General features: G+C 39.4%; 1 protein-coding gene and 1 long non-coding RNA gene across 4 annotated transcripts in view; one reads left to right on the top strand and one right to left on the bottom strand.

The window, feature by feature from the left end:
* Positions 1 to 19,503, bottom strand: part of LOC137327974 (choline kinase alpha-like) — a 68,135-nt gene extending 48,632 nt beyond the window's left edge. For 2 of the 3 annotated variants that reach the window (XM_067993994.1, XM_067993996.1), the window contains exons 1-2: positions 18,799 to 19,503; positions 8,148 to 8,256 (exon numbers count right to left, since the gene is read on the bottom strand). In XM_067993994.1, coding sequence (XP_067850095.1) covers positions 8,148 to 8,256; positions 18,799 to 19,022 — 333 coding nt within the window. In that variant the 5' untranslated portion in view covers positions 19,023 to 19,503. The remainder of the gene's footprint in view (positions 1 to 8,147; positions 8,257 to 18,798) is intronic. The other variant, XM_067993995.1, reaches the window with a different exon arrangement.
* A 94-nt stretch (positions 19,504 to 19,597) lies between these two features.
* LOC137327972 (uncharacterized) lies at positions 19,598 to 20,775 on the top strand. The gene is made up of 2 exons (XR_010964580.1): positions 19,598 to 19,677; positions 20,365 to 20,775. It is a non-coding gene; the product is annotated as an uncharacterized lncRNA (long non-coding RNA).
* The last annotated feature ends 270 nt before the right edge of the window (positions 20,776 to 21,045 follow it).

The following is a 21,045-nucleotide window of genomic DNA, read 5'->3' as shown; positions in this document are numbered from 1 at the left end:
TTTCTTTTCCTCTGGACAACCATCTTGCTTCCAATTTGCACCTCCCTAAACACAGCAACTGAGATCAGATATTCACTGAAAGGAAATATGGAGAAAAGCACACATCTTAACAAAGGTTGTATCATACAGCAACTTAACGCAATTTCAACACTGTATTATACAAATCAAAAAAAAAGTGTGCTCTTGTACAGTTAGAACTGCAAGCATACATGCAACATGTCATGTCAGCTTTGGCACATTAAGCTCTGAAACTAACTGGAATTTCTGTGGAAAGATAAAATAGAAAAAAATATATATATATTGTAGAATACTCACTGCATCATTCTGTAGAGAATGCAATCAGAAGTATCGACATAAAATAGAATCTAGAGCTGCAATTACAAAGTTTGGGCACGTTGACTTGTTTTTTTTTTACTGTCCATGTTTCATTTGATTACAGCAAACATTTACAAAACTGAAAGTGGGTATGTTAAATAATTAAAACTGAACTTTGGTTTTGAAACCTTTAACATTACAAAACTGATTTTTGTAACTACTCAATAATTGAATTGTAGGTTTACTAAATTTAATTCACTCCAATGACACACAGTTTCAGTAACTAAGTGTCATTGAAATCAACTTTGTGTTTAATTTCTACAGAATTTATAATCCAGTTGTCAGTTTACCATGAAAACCTTCTTAAAGCTTCCACAAATATCACTGAATCATTTCTATCTAATTAGTCATTCAGAAGAGCTAAAGCATAAATATTCCGCTAACTGTCCTAGACATCTGCACAGGAACAATTTAGGTCATTATCTGGACTTCCTCGCATTTCAACCAGGGAAGAATTCTGTGCTGGAAAATTTTCTGCAAATACTTCAAATACTACAAACAGGCTGGCTGGATGTGTAATTCAAGAACAAAAAGCCTGAAAAATTGCATTTTCTGTTTCCCTTCCCCAACATTGTGTGGTGCATGATTGAGGTGCCCTTTTGGTAGGACTTTAATACATAACCTCCAGTTGAGAGTTGAGCATACAACCACTTGAATTATTGATCGACCTTGATCTTGGCATTTTTAACATTGATATGATAAATTTGTTTGTTACAAATCCTTTGCAGCAATTTTGAGTAAATTTAAAATGGTTCATTACATTCTTGCAAACTAAAATGCCCATTAAGATTTTTTTTGGTATATTGTACATCAGTTTATTTCAGGTTTCTAATTAATAATTTCATGCACAACAATGTAATCTACTTATAACAAAGCTTCAGGGTTATAGCAACTTCACTTGGTCATATGATACTCTCCTTCTGCCTCCTCCCCCATAGATGTGTTTTCTCTAGTAAATATCTACTTTTGTTGGCTAGGTCCATTCCAAATGGCAAGTAGGAGTTCTGTGTTCAGACGAACTAAGCTGCAGCAGTCTTGTAAATTAATTTTAGGCCCTAATAAAAAAAGCTAAATGTTTATTCAGCTTTTCTCTGTGGGTGTGAAGATGCTGAACAAATTATCTGTTATTTCAGAACACAAAATTCATATACATTGCTGGGAATGCTTTTGATGGAAATTAACAGTACAATTTCTACAAAGATACAGAATTAATAGATAAGAAGCAGTGGGCACACAGAACTGGTACTTCTAAATAATAATGTTGATGAAAATTTTGACAATGACTTGATTATAAAGATAGCACTATGTCTAATTCACTTAAAATTTTTATCAAAAACTGTATATAAAAAAAATCAGGAGTAAACATTTAAACTGCTACAGCATAACTAGTACTATAACACCTGAAAAGAGCCAGAGATTTCTATTATTATTGAGCAAAGTGTGTGAATTATGCAAGGCCTCACCTAGAGAAATTGAAGTGGAACAATTAAGCTAGTAAATGCCATAGGCATTTCTTCCAAGCTAATTATTAAACCCCATGCATTCTTGGAGATGGAATTAGTAAGAATTACAAGATACAATTGTTTTACTTTCAACTTGTAATTTACAACAAGAATGTCTAAGTTACTTTACCTTTTTGCTTTGTGGTCTACTTAAATCTTAGTGAACCAAATAAAGCACTGGCTAGAATCACAGAGAAAGAAAACTCTAAGGACATATTTGAAAAGTCAGGAACAGTATAGACAGTTGGCAATAATTTGAATCATCCATTACTATTCAGTTTTCTCAAACTATCATAGGAAATAATCATTGTCAGCAAATAGCCACATTCGCTTTATTCTGTGTAAAAGCTTTAACAAAAACAAACTTTGTTCAACTTACTGTGTTCAACGTACTTGGGTAAAGCACTATCTAAGATGTCAAAAAATATCAACTGTTTTACATCAGGATAGAAATACAGGACTTCATCTCTCTTAAATAAAGACTTGTGGTTTACTTAAAATGAGCTTAAAGCTTACTGAAAAATGCTAGCCAATAAGCAAACTGCTAATTACTTTGGTTTCGCAGTTTTTGGCACTTTGCTTGCCACAACCCCTGTAACATTGCAGCCTGAAGTCTCATGTACAATTGAAAATAAAGTTGAGACATGATAGTGAATAAACTAGATTCATAGAACCAATTTAAGGTCTGCCTATAGTTTCCATTTCCTTCAAAACAAAACATTAATAAGTTGAACCCCAATTCAATAAAGCAATCCTTGGATCCAAGCTGTATTGAACTGCGACAAATTTATTTTAGGCCCTAATAAAAAAAAGCTAAATGTTTATTCAGCTTTTCTCTGTGGGTGTGAAGATGCTGAACAAATTATCTGTTATTTCAGAACACAAAATTCATATACATTGCTGGGAATGCTTTTGATGGAAATTAACAGTACAGATTCTGGGTGCAGCGCAGATTCACCAGAATACTTGGGCTAAAAGGGTTAAGTTATGAGGACAGGTTTGTATTCCCTTGAACGTGGACGGTTAAGTTATCTAATTGAGGTGTTTAAGATGATCAAAGAAGTTGAGAGGGTAAATAGAGAGAAACTATTTCCTCTGGTCCAGAACAAGGGGGCATAACCTTAAAATTAGAGCTAGGCTGTTCAGGGGTGGTGTCAGGAAACACTTCTTCACACAAAGGGCAGTGGAAATCTGGAACTCTCACCCCAAAAAGCTGTTGAGGCTAGGTCAATTTCAAAATTGAGATTGATAGATTTTTGTTAGGTAAAGGTATTAAGGGATATGGAACCAAGGCGGGTAAATAAAAGTTAAGATACAGATCAGCCATGATCTAATTGAATGGCGGAACAGGCTCGAGGGGCTGAATGCCCTACTCTTGATCGTATATTTGGTCAGACCTTTCTCTTTGCTTGCTGATGAGAGTTGCAGACCAGATATTGTAAATAACCAATCACGAATCACAATGGAATTTCTGACATATTGGGAGTGATTTTAGCTCGAAGCCGGGAACCCAGCATGGCCGCAGACATTCGCATGGGAAACCCAGAAACCAAATAAGTGCGTCGCAATCTGCAATCGCAACTCAAATGAAGGTGCGCATTTGTGCTTCCGGGTTTCCCACGCGCCAGATTGACAGGCTGGCTGCCTGCCTGTCGGAAGGGAAAGGAGCCGCGAATCGGAAAGGGGGTGGGAGGGAGGGATCATGGGCCATGGAAGAAATTGGAGGGATGGGGAGAGGTGGACCTTGGAGAAGATCGGGGCAGGGGGAGGGTTCAGCATCGGGGAGAGAGGGGGGCGGGAGTCGGCCGATTGCAGGTGTCCGATCATGCCAAGTGAGCTTGTTGGGCCTGGATGAAGCACTCCTGCTCCTCCGGGCCCACACCTCATGGATCCGGCCCTTCCCGCCTGCTTTCACCTGATGTGAATCAGAACCGATGGGAAACCCGAACAGGTAAGAATAAATTTGTTTGACATTTCTAATACACAAAAAAATTAAGTGCTTCAACCATCGCAATGAGGTAAATTGCCCCTTCAAGTATCGGCTCACTGGCTTTAAGTGGGGACGGGACTTCCGGGTTTCTATTACTCGTGCGCATCCGAACACACCCGGGTTAAACCTGGAAGTGGGCAAGTTTGAGACAGGATGCCATCCCGCTCCAAAAATCAATCATTTTTACTGCCCACCCAACCCCAACCCATCCGTTCTTGGGGGTTAACATTATCCCCATTGTCTTCTTTTCCCATTGAGCAAGCAAAGGTTAAAGTATTGTGACAGATACTGTGAATAATCAACTGTGAATTACAATGTTAACTTTTATCATTGATTGCTGAAGTGAACACCCACATGAAAACATTGTATATTGGAGCCAAACAGTGAATATGACTGGTTCCAAAGTAAATGGACAGATAATTTGTAAAAATGCCAAAGCTGGAACGTGCATGGCTCTGGCTATAATTCCATTTCTGTTGGTCCACCACAGGCATATCTCAAGTGAAGGGGTTTGTTTTTGCCAGTGAAGATTTGTACTGTCACAAATACATAAACATTCAGCACTTTGTGTTTTTGCTAATTGATAAGCAAAAGTCACTGTAAATTTATCACACACAAGAGTTTACTAGCTTACTAATAATCGAGGGAGCAGTATCAATATCAAAATCAAAATTCTTCATCAACTGTAGGGAAAATCATAAGCACGTTAATTATTTTGATCACCCTAAAGATAATGGGGGTGGAGGGAATCATAGTTCTGAACCTTGTGTAGATAAAATGTGGACTTAAACATTTCACAATGTCATATAGCATCAGCGAAAATGTTCCATTTAAAATTATAACAGTTTACAAAAACACTACTTTCCACTCACATCTTAGTAATGAATAAACTATTAAAACTTTGAAAGAATGCTTACTGTGCTTGTGATCAATAAGGCTGTTCTACACAATGGTATAAGGAATAAATGCTCATATTTTGAAATTACTGAAGAAAGGTTTGTTACAGATCACTACATTTCAGTATGTGCCACTAAAAATTATTTTTCTGCTCCAATAATTTGGATCAATATAGAATTCTGATCTCATCTCAGATCTACTACAATAGATATTGTGGTGCCAAAAATGTTTTTAGACAAGATTTATCAAAAGTGCAAGTGCACCTGTATATTAGTATGCATACTCCCAATCCCACCGCTTTATTCGAAGGTTGAAACGAAGCAGCTTTGCTCCTCCTTCCCCCCCCCCCCCCCACAATTTTTCTTCTTTTGCATTATTTTGGTAACATAGGTTTTTCTAATTCTTAATACAGCTACAATTTGAACAAGCCACCCTACTTTACATAATGGATGTATTAGTCCAATTGCATCATAAGTTAATTTTATCTTTTAAAATATTGATCCAATATATGTGTGTATATATATATTTCAAAGATCCCATTTAATGAATCATACTGCAATCGTATATGAAAGTTTTTTCTAACTTATGACGTGCTGCTAAATGGCGATGTGATGATTGACAGAAAGATTTAACAATTTTGTCTTTTAACTGGATGACTCAATTCTTTGATCCTGTGCACATGCCCATTTCATATTTTGAAGAATTTTATCCATTTCTGTTTCTCCACTTCTTTGGAACCATTAATTTCATCTGCCATCTGACGATGTATGTCTTAACATTTAGGATCTCAAAATGGAGGAACATGCAGTCACAAAAATATAAGCCCCATAATTGAAAATCAGTTAAAATGAATGTCTTCCCCATACATATAATTGAATTTATGTAGGTGTGCATGTTATTCACTGATAACGTTACTTTGGTGTAAAATGAAGCAAAGCAGCTAATTTTTCATTAATTACTTTGTACATACATATTAAAACTATGATAACTTAAGTTAAAAAATTCAAGTTTAATTTGCCACAACAATAATCTCTCTGCTGCAAGGAGAAATCTGGAACTCTCTCCCCCAAAAGACTACAGATGCTGGACCAAATGAAATGTTCAAGACTGAGATCAATAGATTTTTGCTATGTAAAGGTATCAAGGAATATGTAGCAAAGGTGGGTAAATGGAGTAGAAGTGCAGATCAGTCATCATCTATTTGAATGGCAGATCAAGCGTGAGGGGCTGAATGACCTACTCCTGTTCCTAACGAACCTATTCACTGCCAAAAACAATTGTGACATTAATATGTAATGAGGACTGGGGTCATCAGAATATAAAACTGTAATTGTAGGATGTTGTAAAATGTAACTTCCATTTCTGTAAATCATATGGATATAACAGATATCATTCTTTTTGCAGTGCACAATAGTTAAATGTAAAAGAAAAGGTAATAAAGTTGGATAGATAGCTCCTCTGATGGTCAGTCAGTAAACACTTGAGGTAAATCCTCATCTTCACCTTGGCACAGAGTTTTGCACGATGAAAGCACATTTCAGGGGGGCTGAATTCCCATTATGCACTCCCAACATTTGAAGCTCCGCCCCAGGACATTATGGTAAATTTTCACCTTTATTGTATATGTTTCAGCCACACGCAGCAAGAAGATCTCTGTGCTATATCAAATTGTCAGAAAATCAGGAGAGCCATGATTTGGGCACACTGGACTCTGCACCCGATTTACAACCTTTGCTTATGTCAAATGAGGCTTGATGCCAGGAGTGGAATGTCACCAAATTTATGCTTATATCTCAGCATGAGTCAACAAATTCAGGAAAAGAGGGATAAGGGAAAAAAATTGAGAAGAAAAAGTTGGATGGTACATTCCAAGATGATAATTTTTATGAAGATTAGTGCGAAGTTTATCCAATCAATATATGAAAATAATTAGTTTTTTCACTCGACAATCGGTTTTAATTTTAGCCATTTCATGGCATTTCTCTGACAAGTCAATTTCAACTGCTACAAACTGTTCAATCTATTATATTTAGAGAGGTATTTATAAATAATGCAAAGGTTCCATTATAATTGTTTCCATCAGTAATACGTAGGGATCAGTAGGATCTGTGTGCATTATCATTAGGATTTTGGGGTTTGAATGTGTGGCATCCTGCAGGTCTTAACCTACAAGAGGAACATTCAAAATTATCTCAAACTGTGTCTGTTCCCATTAGTTGCCAATTGTATGGCAAACACTGCAAGTCAACGGCAATTTGCACTTCTTGTAATGATTAGCCACATAGCAATACACATAAGTCATCAGGTGGAAGGAACCAAAATGAATGAATCGTCTTTGCTGTTTTCACTCTTCCACGTCTCCAATGATAAGGACACGACTATCACGAACTTTTAGAACAATCGGCATTAAGTTTAACACAGATGTGACTGTATAAACATAGAATCCTACCTTTTGACCATTTGTAACAGGTGTCTCTTCTAAACTCAAAGATTTGTTTATGGGTCTTTGTTCTAAAGAACATGAACTAAGCCAAACAGTTGTCATAACGACCCTAAGTTTGCAAAGCCAAACAGTGACATGCCTAGCAGTTTACAGTGTTCAAAATGAAATATTAAAAAAATGATTTTTCCTTTATATGCATTTCCATGATTAATGTTTCAGTAATCTGCTGGGAATGTGGTCATTTTCACTTGCACATTTTCTGAAAAGAAGCAAATTTCTTATTAGCTACTATATTTCTCAATTCCTGTGAACTATTAAATGTTTCATTATGCTTTACATCAATCTAGATTGCCATATACTCTATTCTACACCTTCACCAATTATTGGATATTAAAATGTTCCATGTCACACAAAATTACTAATCTGCCTTATTTTCTATGCACTTCTCTGCAAATACAAATCTTTAATTTAATTGTAAAGGCATTTTCTAATGAAGTTTTAACCAGTATCTCAATCTATTATGTGAGTTGTTTTCTATTTCTGCTCTTATTGTAGGTTAACACGAGAACAGTAGCTCAGAGTATATTATTTTACAATTAAAGAAGTTTCAACAATGAGAAACATTTGTTCCATTTTTTTGGGGGGAGGGTGAAAGTAAGTTACTCTTGCTCAGAGCAAAGCAAAAGATTAGTTTGTGCAGTTTTAACACTGCAGCATTTTAAAACGTCATTATTGATACAGAATGGCTTTGATTCACACAGACACATAAATATAAATTCTTAGTTAATAAAAATGATCAAAATAAAAATTGATTATTCAAACAAATCATTTACTCCACTATAATTTCCCACTAGTTTCTAATACTCCATGGAAACATCTTTAGCTCTCAGACAGACACACATTATAAATGAACGTACCGCCTCCAGAAACCCAATCTCACCTGAAGAATCGCACCATACAATCGAAGGAGAACACAGCGTGGTTCATCCTTTACACAGCTTTTAGTATCAGGTAATGAGCACAGAAAAAGCAGATTACTAAGACCACCCCTGCAAAATAATAAGAAAAAGGATAATATTAAACAAGACCTGTACATCTATTAAAAATGGAATGGTTGAAGATTCTGTCAAATTAGTTACAAAAACATCATATGCAAGACAAAAACATATTATATAGTTGTTAGAAATTCAGATCTTGCCTTAGATATTCTCAAGGGTACAACAGCGCTAGTTACTCCTGTAAGTGGTCTGAGTATCTTATGTTTCGGGCTGTGCCCATACTGCCAATGTCTAATTAAACAATAGTGTCAATCCAGGGGTGTAACCATAGGACCCTCGTGATCTGAACTGGATATTCATGTCTTTCACACAGAACAAGAATTTTGTACCTGGCCATTTAACTTCACAATCTAAACCCCAAAGTTCCAATCGCAATTTGTTCCCAGTCAGAGGAACATTTTAGAGATGGAAAAAAAAGTGTAAATTCAGGGAATAGGAACTAAAACAGAAAATGCTGGAAATGGACAGGTCAGCCAACATCAGAGAGAAAAAAATAATAATTTGGGCAACAGTCCCGCATGCGAAACATTAACTTGTTTCTTATCTTTCAGGTGCTGATGGACTTTCTATATATTTTCTGTTTCCTGTTTTCATTTTACGAAACAGTTTAGGTTTTGCAGTAACTAGAATAACTCTACAATTGCAGAACTAACGAAAAAAAATCAGCAATGTATCTGAAAATCTACATTACTATTTGGATTTGTAATTTGTTTACTTGTTTGTTTGTTCTCGGGACATAGGTGACCCTAGCAAGACCACATCTACTGCCCATCCCTAGTGCCCTGAGAAGTTCTGGTGGGTCGTAGCAATTACTAAGCCAATTCAGAGAGATTGTGTAGACCAGATCAGGTAGGGATGAGAGATTCCTTTCCCTGAGGACATTATTGAACCAACTGGGTCTTTACAAAAATCCATTAGTTTTCATTCTCATTTTGTCTGGATGTAACTCACAATTTACCAGATTTATTGAATTTAATTTTCCAAATTGCCACAATGGGACTTGAACTCACAACCTCTGGGTTATTAGACTGGGCCAGATACCACTACATTACCATACCCCTTGCTTCCTCCTGAAATAAAGTTTATTTTACAAATGCTTCTGCATCTGCCATAATGGCTCCACAAATGTTACTAGTCTTTACTGAGCCAGCTGATCAGACTGGGTGGAGTGATGGTGCTACAAATAAGCTGTGTCTAGGTTATGGAGGGGACATCAGCTACAGTTCCCATTCCTCTGTGATATCCAGTGAGCTCTGCTGGAATTGCACATGTGTGCATGTTGAACAAGGACTGGATTGGGCTCAGCTGCGATGTTCCCCAGAGTTAACTAGCTTTCCAAATCTCATTGTTACATATGAATAATTGCCAATTGGGTAGATGTCAGAAGGTACTCGGTGGCAATATAATGGTATCTCAGCAAGAAGGCAACACCTTCAAAAGAGGGTGGAGGACAGAAAATTTATAAGAAAAGAAAGTCTTTTAAAGATGCTACTGCCGTTGTTGTCCAGTTAACTTATATGAGACTTGCTGCCAAAATATTTTGCACATTTGATTCTGATGAAGGCAGAGTTTTTTCTCCTGCATCAGATAGGGAAAATTTCTGAATTGTATTTTCTTATATCTTTAGATAGGTAGGACGTGGTAACAGGGCACTTAGAACATCATAATATGTTTAGGCAGAGTCAACATGGTTTTATTAAAGGAAAATCATGTTTGACATTTATTAGAGTTTTTTGAGGGTAACTGGCAGGGTAGATAATGGGGAACCAGTGGATGTAGTATATTTAGATTTTCAAAAGGCATTCGATAAGGTGCCACATAAAAGGTTGTTACTCAAGATATGGGCTTATGGGGTTGGGGGTAATATTGGCATGGATAGAGGATTGGTTAATGGACAGAAAAGAGAGTAGGGATGAATGGGTCATTTTCAAGTTGGCAGGCTGGAACTAGTGGGGTACCACAAGGATCGGTGCTTGGACCTCAGCTATTTACAATCCATATTAATGACTTGAATGAAGGGACCGAGTGCAACGTATGCTTGCTGACAATACAAAGCTAGGTGGGAAAGTAAACAGTGAGGAGGACACAAAGAATCTGCAAAGGGATATGGACAGGTTAAGTGAGTGGGCAAGAAGGTGGCAGATGGAGTACAATGTGGGGAAATGTGAGGTTATTCACTTTGATAGGAAGAATAGAAAAACAGAATATTTTTTAAATGGTGAGAAATTATTAAATGTTGGTGTCCAGAGAGACTTGGGTGTCCTGGTACAAGAAACACAAAAGGTTAGCATGCAGGTACAGCAGGCAATTAGGAAAGCAAATTGCATGTTGGCCTTTATTGCAAGAGGGTTGGAGTACAAGAGTAAGGAAGTCTTTCTACAATTGTACAGGGCTTTGGTGAGACCTCACCTGGAGTACTACGTACAGTTTTGGTCTCCTTATCTAAGGAAGGATATACTTGCCTTAGAGTCAGTGCAAGAGGTTCACTAGATTAATTCCTGGGATGAGAAGCTATGAGGAAAGGTTAAGTAGAATGGGTCTGTACTCCCTGGAGTTTAGGAGAATAAGAGGTGACCTCACTGAAACATGTAAGATTCTGAGGGGGCTTGACAGGGTAAATACTGAGGTTGTTTCCCCTGGCTGGAGAGTCGAGAACTAGAGGGCATAGTCGGATATGGAGCCGGCTATTTAAGAGTGAGATGAGGATCTTTGGAATTCTCTATCCCAGAGGGCTGTGAATGCTGAGTCGTTGAGTATATTCAAGGCTGAGCTAGATAGATTTTTGGACTCTAGGGGAATCAAGGGATATGGGGATCGGGCAGGAAAGTGGAATTGAGGTTGAAGATCAGCCATGATCTGATTGAATGGCGGAGCAGGCTCGAGGGACCACATGGCCTACTCCTGCTCCTATTTCTTACGTTCTTAAATGCTATTTAAAATTTGGTTTCAGCTATCTGCAGCTGAAAAGTTACCCCTTTTATTTCTAATCACTTTGAATCCTATTTGTTGACAAGAACCAGTCTAGTTCTTTCTTGAAACATATTAAGGTTTCTTGTTCCACCATCTGTGCCGGTGATCAGTTCCACATAATTACCACCCTTTTAATAAAAAATTAAGACTAATCCTGCATTTCCTATTTTCTTTTATTGTCCTTAAATGACCATAAGAGATAGCAGCAGCAGTCGGCCATTCGGCCCCTCGAGCCTGCTCCGTCATTTAATGAGATCATGGCTGATCTCATTTTTACCCCAACTCCACTTTCCCGCCCTGTCCCCATATCCTTTGACCCCCTTGCTGATCAAAAATTTGTCTAACTCAACCTTGAATGTATTCAATAACTCAGCCTCCACAGCTTTTTCAGGTAAAGAATTCCAAAGATTCACGACCCTCTGGGAGAAGAAATTCCTCCTCATTTCCGTCTTAAACGGGCGACCCCTTATTGAGACTATGGGCTCAATTTTCGGACCCCCAAGCCAGCGGGTTCGTGGCGGAGGGGCTCCGAAAATTGGGGATTCCCGGGGCAGGTCCGAAGCCCGGCTCTAACCCGCCCATTTCCAGGTTCCCCAGTGACGCGCTTACATGCACACGCAGCCCCCGCATGCGGGACATCGGCCAGCAATTAAAGCCGGCGGGATGCCACTTAAGGTAATTATTTTGATACTTCAGGTCATTAGCAGATCTGATTGACATGATATTTTAGGAGGGGTGGGATTTTCATCTCAACTGAGACTGTTTCCCGTACTGGGGGGAACACTCCCAGTTCAAATGGACATGTTGCAGCCATCAGCCTGTGGCAGCTGCAAAAGTCCATTTGACAGGTGCGGGGGCGGGGGGGGCGGGGGGGAGGACCCTCACTCATTGCAGGAGGCCACTCTGTCACTTTGGACAATGTTTGGCCTCCACCACCCTCCTAACAATAAAATTCACAAACTTGCACACTTACCCCGGTGTGCAGACACATTTACCTATCTTGCCGACCCCCTCAAATGTACATCTTCCAGATGGGGGCCGCCGTAGCTGCAGTCGTGACCTCCTCGGAGGGTGAACAGCATCAACAGCCTCGCCGGCCACCTCTGACATGTGGAGCTCCACAACAGTGCTGTGACACATCCACCTGCACAGCAGGAGGGAGGGCAACCGCAGAGAGAGATGCGTCGCAGAAGGTAGTACCCTCGCCACAGGGTCTACAGACCGAGGATCAGCTTCCTGGACTTCTCTGAGCAGCAGTGCACACGGAGGCTCAGAGTCACTCGACATGTAGTCGTGAACATCTGCAGCCTCCTTCATGCCGAGCTGCTTCCGGCTGGCCCGAGCACCATCTTCTTACCTGTCGCTGTCAAAGTCACCACTGCCCTCAACAACTTCTCCTTTGCATCCTTCCAGGGTGCCACTGGGGACATCGCCGACATCTCTCAGTCATCTGCACAAAAGAGCCCTGCAAATACACTTACACCCACTCTGCAGTGACACAATGAGTGGCATCAATTGTGGGTCTTCATAGTGATCCTCAGGAAAGGGCATTATTGCACAAACCAGACAAGATTCGTAAAGACATGGCAGTAGTGGTGACAATATAATATGTAATGTGAGTTGATCAGAAATTAAATATAAGTAAAAACCATGACAAACCCTCAAACACCCTTGTGCATCCCCTTCATGCTCACGACACGTTTGCCTTATGCTTCCTACTGCACATATGTAATGCATGCCCTGTGGCTGCAGCACAGGTAGTGGCAGGTTGAGTGAGGCTGACCTTGAAAGAGATGCATGAGAGGGTGAGTATGAGATAGAGCCATGAGATTGTATGAGGATTGGGTTGAGTGGTAGTGGTGGGATGAGTACTGGTGAGCTGAGTAAGTGCAGGTAAGATGAGGATGAACCGTGGGTGTGAGGAGTGATGTGATAGTGTTGGTAGTGCAGAAGGAGATGTGGGGTGGGGGCGGTGATGTGGCAGATGGAGTGTAGGGGAACGAGTAAATGTACTCACTTTGGCTGACCTACTTAGGTCATTGAAGCGCCTCCTGCACTGTATGCAGGTGCGTGATATGTTGGTGGTGCAGGTGACCTCCTTTGCCACCTCGAGCCAGGCCTTCTTGGTGGCAGAGGCAGGCCACTTCCTCCTGCCCGCCGGGAAGAAGATCTCTGTCCTCCCCCTCCTCCTCACCCCATCCAATAAGACCTGGAGTGAGGCATCATTAAACCTGGGAGCAGCCTTCCCCCTGGGCTGCTCCATGCTATAATTTTGCCTATTTTCTGCAGCATCAGTCTGTGGAGGACTGCCCCTTTAAATAGGGCTCCTCCAGCTGACAGCCTATGATGCGCCTGCGCACTCCACCCGCTGCGCAGCTTTCCAGCGCGAAACCCGGAAGCAAAAGGTAAGCACCTTCAATCAAGCTGCGATTGCGTGCGGAGCACCCCGATTTCACTGGGCGCGTTATCCATGCGCCCAGTCGACCCCCCGTTGCCAACCCGCCTCCTTCCTAATATCAGGCTCCATGCCCCCTATTGGTATAATAGTGAGAAATGGTCTTGGCTCAGAAGATCAAGATGTCGAATCAATTTGGGTGGAGGTAAGAAATAGCAAGGGAAAGAAATCACTGGTGGGAGTAGTATATAGGCCCCCTAACAGTAGCTACACTATAGGGCAAAATATAAATCAGGAAATAAGGGAGGCTTGTAAAAAAGATAATGCAATAATCATGGGCAATTTTAACTTTCACATGGATTAGACAAATCAAATTGGCAAAAATAGCCCTGAGGAGGAGTTCATAGAATGTATTAGGGATTGTTTCTTAGACCAATATGTCAGGGAACCAACCAGGGAACAGGCCATTTTGGATCCGGTAATGGGTAACGAAACAGGATTAATTAATTATCTCAAAGTAAAGGATCCCTTGGGAAGCAGTAATCATAACATGATGAATTTCATATCCAGTTTGAGAGCGAGGATCTTGGGTCTGAAACTACTGTATTAAACTTAAATAAGGGCAATTATAAAGGAATGAGGGTGGAATTGGCTGTAGTGGACTGGGTAAACAGATTAGATGGTATGATGGTGGATAAGCAGTGGCAAACATTTAAAAAGATATTTTATGACTCACAACAAAAATATATCCCTGCAAGGAGGAAAGACTCCACAAAAAGGGTGAACCAACCATGGCTAACTAAGGAAGTCAAGGATGGTATCAGGTTAAAAGAAAAAGCATACAACATGGCAAAGATTACTGGTAAGACCGAAGATTGGGAAAACTTTAAAAACCAGCAAAGGATGACTAAAAGAATAATAAAGAGGGAGAAAATAAATTATAAGAGTAAACTAGCAAGAAATATAAAAACTGACAGTAAAAGCTTCTACAAGTATATAAAAAGGAAGAGGGTAGCTAAAGTAAACATTGGTCCCTTAGAGGATGAGACTGGGGAAATAATAATGGAAAACAAGGAAATGGCAGAGGAATTGAACATGTATTTTGTATCTGTCTTCACAGCAGAAGACACTAATAACATACCAATAATAGCAGAAAATCAAGGGGCAAAGGGGAGAGAGGAACTAAAAACAATCACTATCACTAGAGAAAAAGTACTAGGTAAACTAATGGATCTAAAGGCTGACAAGTCCTCTGGACCTGATGGCTTGCATCCGAGGGTCTTAAATGAAGTGGCTACAGAGATAGTGGATGCATTGATTGTAATCTTCCAGAATTCACTGGATTCTGGAAAGGTCCCAGCGGATTGGAAAACCGCAAACGTAACACCCCTATTCAAGACCACTTAAGCTTAAATTCTTACCTCGATCAAATTTGTCCAACCCTTTCATAATTTTGAAACACTACTATCATATCTCCTCTCTGCTTTCACTTTTCAAGCCAGAAAAGACCGAGGATAGTCAATATTTCCTCACAATTCATTCCCTTAAGTTCTGGGATCAACTATATAGCCCCTCAAATAACTGAATTATTTTTGAAATAGAAAGATCAAAACTGCATGCAGTACTCCAGATGCAGTCTCACCAGGGCCCAATACATTCTTAAAATGACCTCTCAGGATTTATATGTTAAAACCCTTGCAATGCATCCCAACATTCCAATTGCTTTTTTAACAGCCTGGGAACATTGTCCTGATAGTTTTAGTAACCTGTCCATTAAAACAGCAAGATCTCTCTCCTGCTCCGATACCTCAAGCATATTCCCGTTTAGAACATAATAGACACCAACCTTCCCTCTACCGAATCATAACCTTAGATTTCCTTGTATTAAACTGTACCTGCTATGTCTCTGTCCACCGAATGAGCTTGTCAAGGTCAGATTTAATTTGTGTATATTGATATTCATCATTTCCCACTACTCCCAATTTGGTATTGTCTGCAAATTTTGACAATTCCTTCTTCCAAATCATTTATAAAAATGAGCCTTGTAGCACTTCACTGGTAACTGACTCCCAACCAGAAACATTTTCCAATCCATTTTAATACTCTCCCATCTAACCCATGGGCTTGAACATTCCATGGTAGCCCATAACATGGAATAGTGTCAAACATCTTCTTGAAATCCAGGTAGATAACATCCACTGTCTCTCCCCTATCGGCTAAGTCTGTCACCTCCTCAAAGAAATCCAATAAATAAGTCAAGCATGACCTCCCACTCCTAGAACCAAGCTGACTGTCTCAGGTTAGCTCATACCCCTCAAGATACTCCCTTATATTATCCCTCATAATACCTTCAACCACTTTTCCAACAGTGAAATTAAGGCTAACAAGTCTATAATTTGATGGTAGATCCCGTGCCCCTTTTTAAACATGGGAAGTCACATTTGCTATTTTCGAACCTGCTGGGATTTGGCCTGAGTGAAGGGAACACCGAAAAGAGAACTTGCAATCCTTTGAGCCAATTCCTTTGGGACCCAGGGATGAAAGTTTTTTTTTGGTAACACAGGTAATACACAGCAACTAAATTAGATCAAAAAGTGTGCTTGCTGGTTGCACAATACTTCTTTGAAATGCTAATGAATGCAAGTCCAAAGACTGGGGACAGACACAAAGTTCATTATCTTTAATTATTGAACCATCAAGGGAGATTTGTTCTAAGAAAAGTGACAGATATGCAGGAACTGGATAAGACATGATTTCATATGTTAGCAGCTGTTAGAAACAAATGGACAACATATGGCGAGAGACTACTGTTCATACTTTCTACTTCAGTGATGGAAATTAATATCACAATTGCACTTACCATCGAGAAGAATTCATTTGACCATTAAGTGCGCCTGCTTCAACATCAAAATAACACACATAATTGAGAAGCAGCCCCATGGACCCCAGTTCCCTGCTTCACACTGTCTATACCATGTGGAACAGCTAAGAGGGGACCACTGGTGTTATATCCCACGTAATGGTTCATCAGAGACTCAGTCAAAAAAGAACTCAAGATTTGTGACTCTTTGAAACAGTTTATATACATATTTAAGTCTAATATTGTACTGTTTTAGTTTCTTACTGCTTCTGTTTATAATTACACTTGTAAAGCTGGATGTAATGGTCTGGTAATGTGGTATTTATCTCCTTAAATAGACAGGAGAACGTGATGGGCATCCACAGTGTTTTACCAGTATTAAGGGATAATTGTTGGTTCTATTGCACACAACACGCATAAGATTGCAGGTTTCAATTCATAGGAGACTTGGCCTTCTTATGAAAACTATCTCTACCGTGACCGCAAGGCAAAAGTACTGGAAGAAAAACTGAACTACATGTCCAAAAATGATTTCTGACCTTCTCCAAAAGAACTTTAGTTTTGAGTTTTACCAACTTAAAAGTGAATGCTATGCCACTGAAAGAAAAAATTTGGTGAATAAATCACAATTTGATGTAGATTTTTTTATGACCTGCAAACCTGGCAGTATAATTTATGCATTTTGCAATTGATATTTCACAACATATACGACAACCGACAATATTTTTCTCCTGAACTTCATCTGCCAATCATTCTAAGCCACGCATTGAAGAATCCAACATTGCAGTTTATTCCCGGCGTGGCATATCCTTGCTACAATGTGTTCTGCATCGCATGGATGTTTTAAGCTCTGTAACCATGCCATGTAATTTTCCAGAGTGAAAGCTCAGCATTTCCACTTGTCTGCGCAGTGATTTTTTTAATGTCAGATGGTAGAAAATTACTGGGGCTTAGAGAGTTAAATTGTGAGGACAGGTTGCATAAACTTGGCTTGTATTCCTTTGAGTATAGAAGATTAAGTGTTAATCTGATCGAGGTGTTTAAACTGTTAAAAGGATTTCATAGGGTAGATATGGAGAAACTATTTCCTCTGGTGGGGGAATCAAGAACAAGGGAACATAATCTTAAAATTAGAGCTAGGCCATTCAAGAGCAAAATCAGGACGCACTTTTTCCACACAAAGGGTAGTAGAAATATGGAACTCTCTCCGCGCGCCCTCCCCCCCAAAAAAAGGCTGTGGACGCTAGGACAATTGGAGTTTTCAAGACTGAGATATAGATTTTTATTAGGTGAGAGTATCAAGGGATATGGAGCAAAGGTAGGAACATGGAGTTGAATTGCAGATTAGCTATGATCTAATTAAAAAGCAGAGCAGGCGCAAGGGGCCGAATGGCCTACTCCTGTTCCTGTGTTCCTACGACCAGGCTGATACACCTGTTAAGTGTTTACCTGCTGCAAAAACAATAGCAAGAGTTTTACATAACATATATGTTCTATTTATACCTCAAAATATTGCTTCGTAATACCATCTAGCCCCAAACCTCTGTGCAACATTTCATCCAAATTATGAGACTAATTAACTCCACATAATTTGTATTTGGGATTATATTAAAGATAAACTTCAAATTCCCATCAAGTAAGCAAATATAATACAAATAGGCTTCAAATGCAATGCATTCTGAGCAAAATAATAATTTGAGAGAACGTGCTTCATAAATGCTGAGGAGGATCTAATTCACCTCAAGTTAAAAGATACAATAGAGAAAAACTCTCCTGGTTTACTATCCTGGAAAATTGGGATTTAATTAATTCTATAATCTTTCAAACCCTCCCCTCCACCATTACAAACATTTGGACTGAAAAGTCATTTTTAAATAATCCAAAGAAATTTTTCCCCAATATATTTCATCATCTCCTTCACCATTTCAACATAATGCAAAACGTTAAGCAGATCATGTTACCATGGAGTTATCTGAAGCCTTTCGGTTTCCTTTCTGTATTTTTCGTTGACAGCTCAGTTTGAAAATCGTAACTGTGCGTGAATAAAAATTATTTGTCTGGATTGTACTCGGTTAACAACCTCCATCTCATCTGGGATCCTTTACTGCTTCTAGAGTAGACTCCATTTTTAGTCAACTCGTCTATATTTTTTCTCTCTCCTTTTCTTCCCCCGTCACGAATTCAGTGACTTTAGATACCAAGCTACTCCATTTTAAAGTCACAAACAATTCGGGCAACATAAAATCGCCAAAACGTCATTATGAAAGAAAAACAATTTTTAAACACACACATATATATATATACAAACCTTATGATACTAATTTGAAATTCATCCTCTGACAAGGTTTTCCAAGCGCCTCGAAGAAACTCTTTGCACCAGAGATAAGCTTTATGCTTGGTTTGCTGGCCGGGTGCGTCCTGTCTTCCCGCTTTGTATTCAGTGCCTTCTTCATGCTGGACGCGAAGCCCATTCTGTGCGATCAACAGCCCCATCACTGGAGTGTCTACTGCGCTGGAGAATTTGGTTTTCATTTATATTGAAGCGGTATCGGAAAAGAATAAAATTGCAATTATAACTTAAGTGGGCGGGGGGGGGGGGAGAAAAAAATCCTGACGGGTGAAATAAATTCCCGTTCACTCTTACTCCAGCAATGTCAAGGTGCTCAAAAGCATAAAGACAAAGGGAGGAAGGGGAAGAAAGAGAGAGAGAAAAAAAATCAAACCTTATCGAAACGATCACACCTAACAAAAAGGAATGCAGTATCCCTGCGGGGGACAAAAAAAAACCGCTGAATATTTTTAAAATTATTTCTTTTCAACTATATGTCAGTTTTTAAAAATATATATGTATATATATAATTCAAATGTAAAAGTCAGCAGAGGAAAAAAATCTGCAGCTCTCGAAAGGACGAATTGATCAACGTTTCAAAACTAGTCTCTGCAAATAATAATACTAATTTTTTCAGGGGAAAAAAAAACCCCTTCCAACACGCACTTGCTGAGTGCAAATCTCGCAATGCGCAGCCGGGCGATCTGCGGTCAATATAACACTGTCGTGACGTGTATTTTTTTACCAACGAGCTTCGAGAGTGGCGATTGGAAAGGCAGCGCGCGCCCCGCCCCGCCCCCACACCGTCCAATGGGCCCGGAGCCTCCATCTTCATGACGCCCTCACCTCAGGCGACTGGTACAGTTGTTATTCATTTATTTTTCACTCTTTCTCTCGCTAATGATTTCTTAGATGCTCAAAAAAAATATGCAAGCTACAATTCCCCCTTACCCCGAAGGACTTTTTAAAAAAATTTTTTTTTTAAAGTTTAACTCAGCATTTTCCAGCCGCAAGGATCCTTTTTTAAAAAAAAAACAGTACAATCACATTTATTTAAAAAAAACTGCCGTTTGAAATTTGGAATAAAAATGCTGGAAAAACACAGTCGGTCCGTCAGCATTTGTGAAGAGAAAAGACAGGCTTATGTTTCTGATGTAGAAGCCAGTGGAATTCTGGTGAAGGATCTACATTTAAAACGTTTCTCTTTTTACAGATGCTGCTGCGTTTTCTAGCATTTTCCATTTTTACTTTCGGTTATTAGAGCGCTGTGCTAAATGGATTGATGGAACAGCCAAGCTGCTCAGAGTCCTGATTGCAGTAATATACAGTTCTAGCATTGTTGAAGAACCATAGGTCAATAAAATAGATTTTTTTGAAAATAGGGTACTGAAAAATATAAACAGGAAGCTGTGGCTCAGTGGGTAGCGCTCTCGCCTCGGGTTGTGGGTTCAAGTCCCACTGCAGGTACTTGAGCACAAAATCCAGGCTGATACTCCAGTGCAGTTCCCCTGCCACTTGACTCAATATCCACCTCCTCCATTACAGGCACACTATTGCTGCAGTATGTACGATCTACAGGATGCACTCCAGCAACTCACCAAGCTTACTTCAAAAGCACCTTCCTACCCTGTGACCTCTACCACTGAGAAGGACATAAGCATCAATGTTGTGGGTACACCATCACTGCCAAATTCCCCTCCAAGTCACATACCATCCTGACTTAAGCATATACTGCCATTTCTTCATCATTGTTGGATCAATATCACCAACATGGGAGCACCTTCACCACAAGGACTGCAGCGGCTGGAGGAGAATGCCTTCTCAGGGCACTTAGGGAAAGGCAATAAATGTGGCCTTGCTAGCATCACCCATATCCTGAGAACAAATTTAAAAAATAAAAAGTGACAAGCATGGAACTGCCATAGAATGTTCTAGACATGTTCCTTTGCTACTTAATTCATTTTTGGATGAATTATTGCTGATTTTAGAAATGTTAATAGTTACTGTATTCTACAAATCTGAAATATAATTGCTTTGAGAAATTATACTAATTTTATGATAAAACCTTTGAAACATTTTGATTACAAAAAAAAACAAATACTTCAACCTTGATATTAAGTCTAAACTAGACAGAGGTCTGGTTCAAACACCAAGGAGCCTTTTATTTAAAACACAAAAGTATGGAATGAAAATAGGCCACTGAGCTAACTGTCCAATGGACAGTAT

The sequence above is a fragment of the Heptranchias perlo genome, chromosome 12, assembly GCF_035084215.1.
Source record: "Heptranchias perlo isolate sHepPer1 chromosome 12, sHepPer1.hap1, whole genome shotgun sequence".
NCBI lineage: Eukaryota > Metazoa > Chordata > Chondrichthyes > Hexanchiformes > Hexanchidae > Heptranchias > Heptranchias perlo.
Note: the sequence above shows the minus strand (reverse complement) of the source record. Positions and strands in the feature narration are given on the sequence as shown.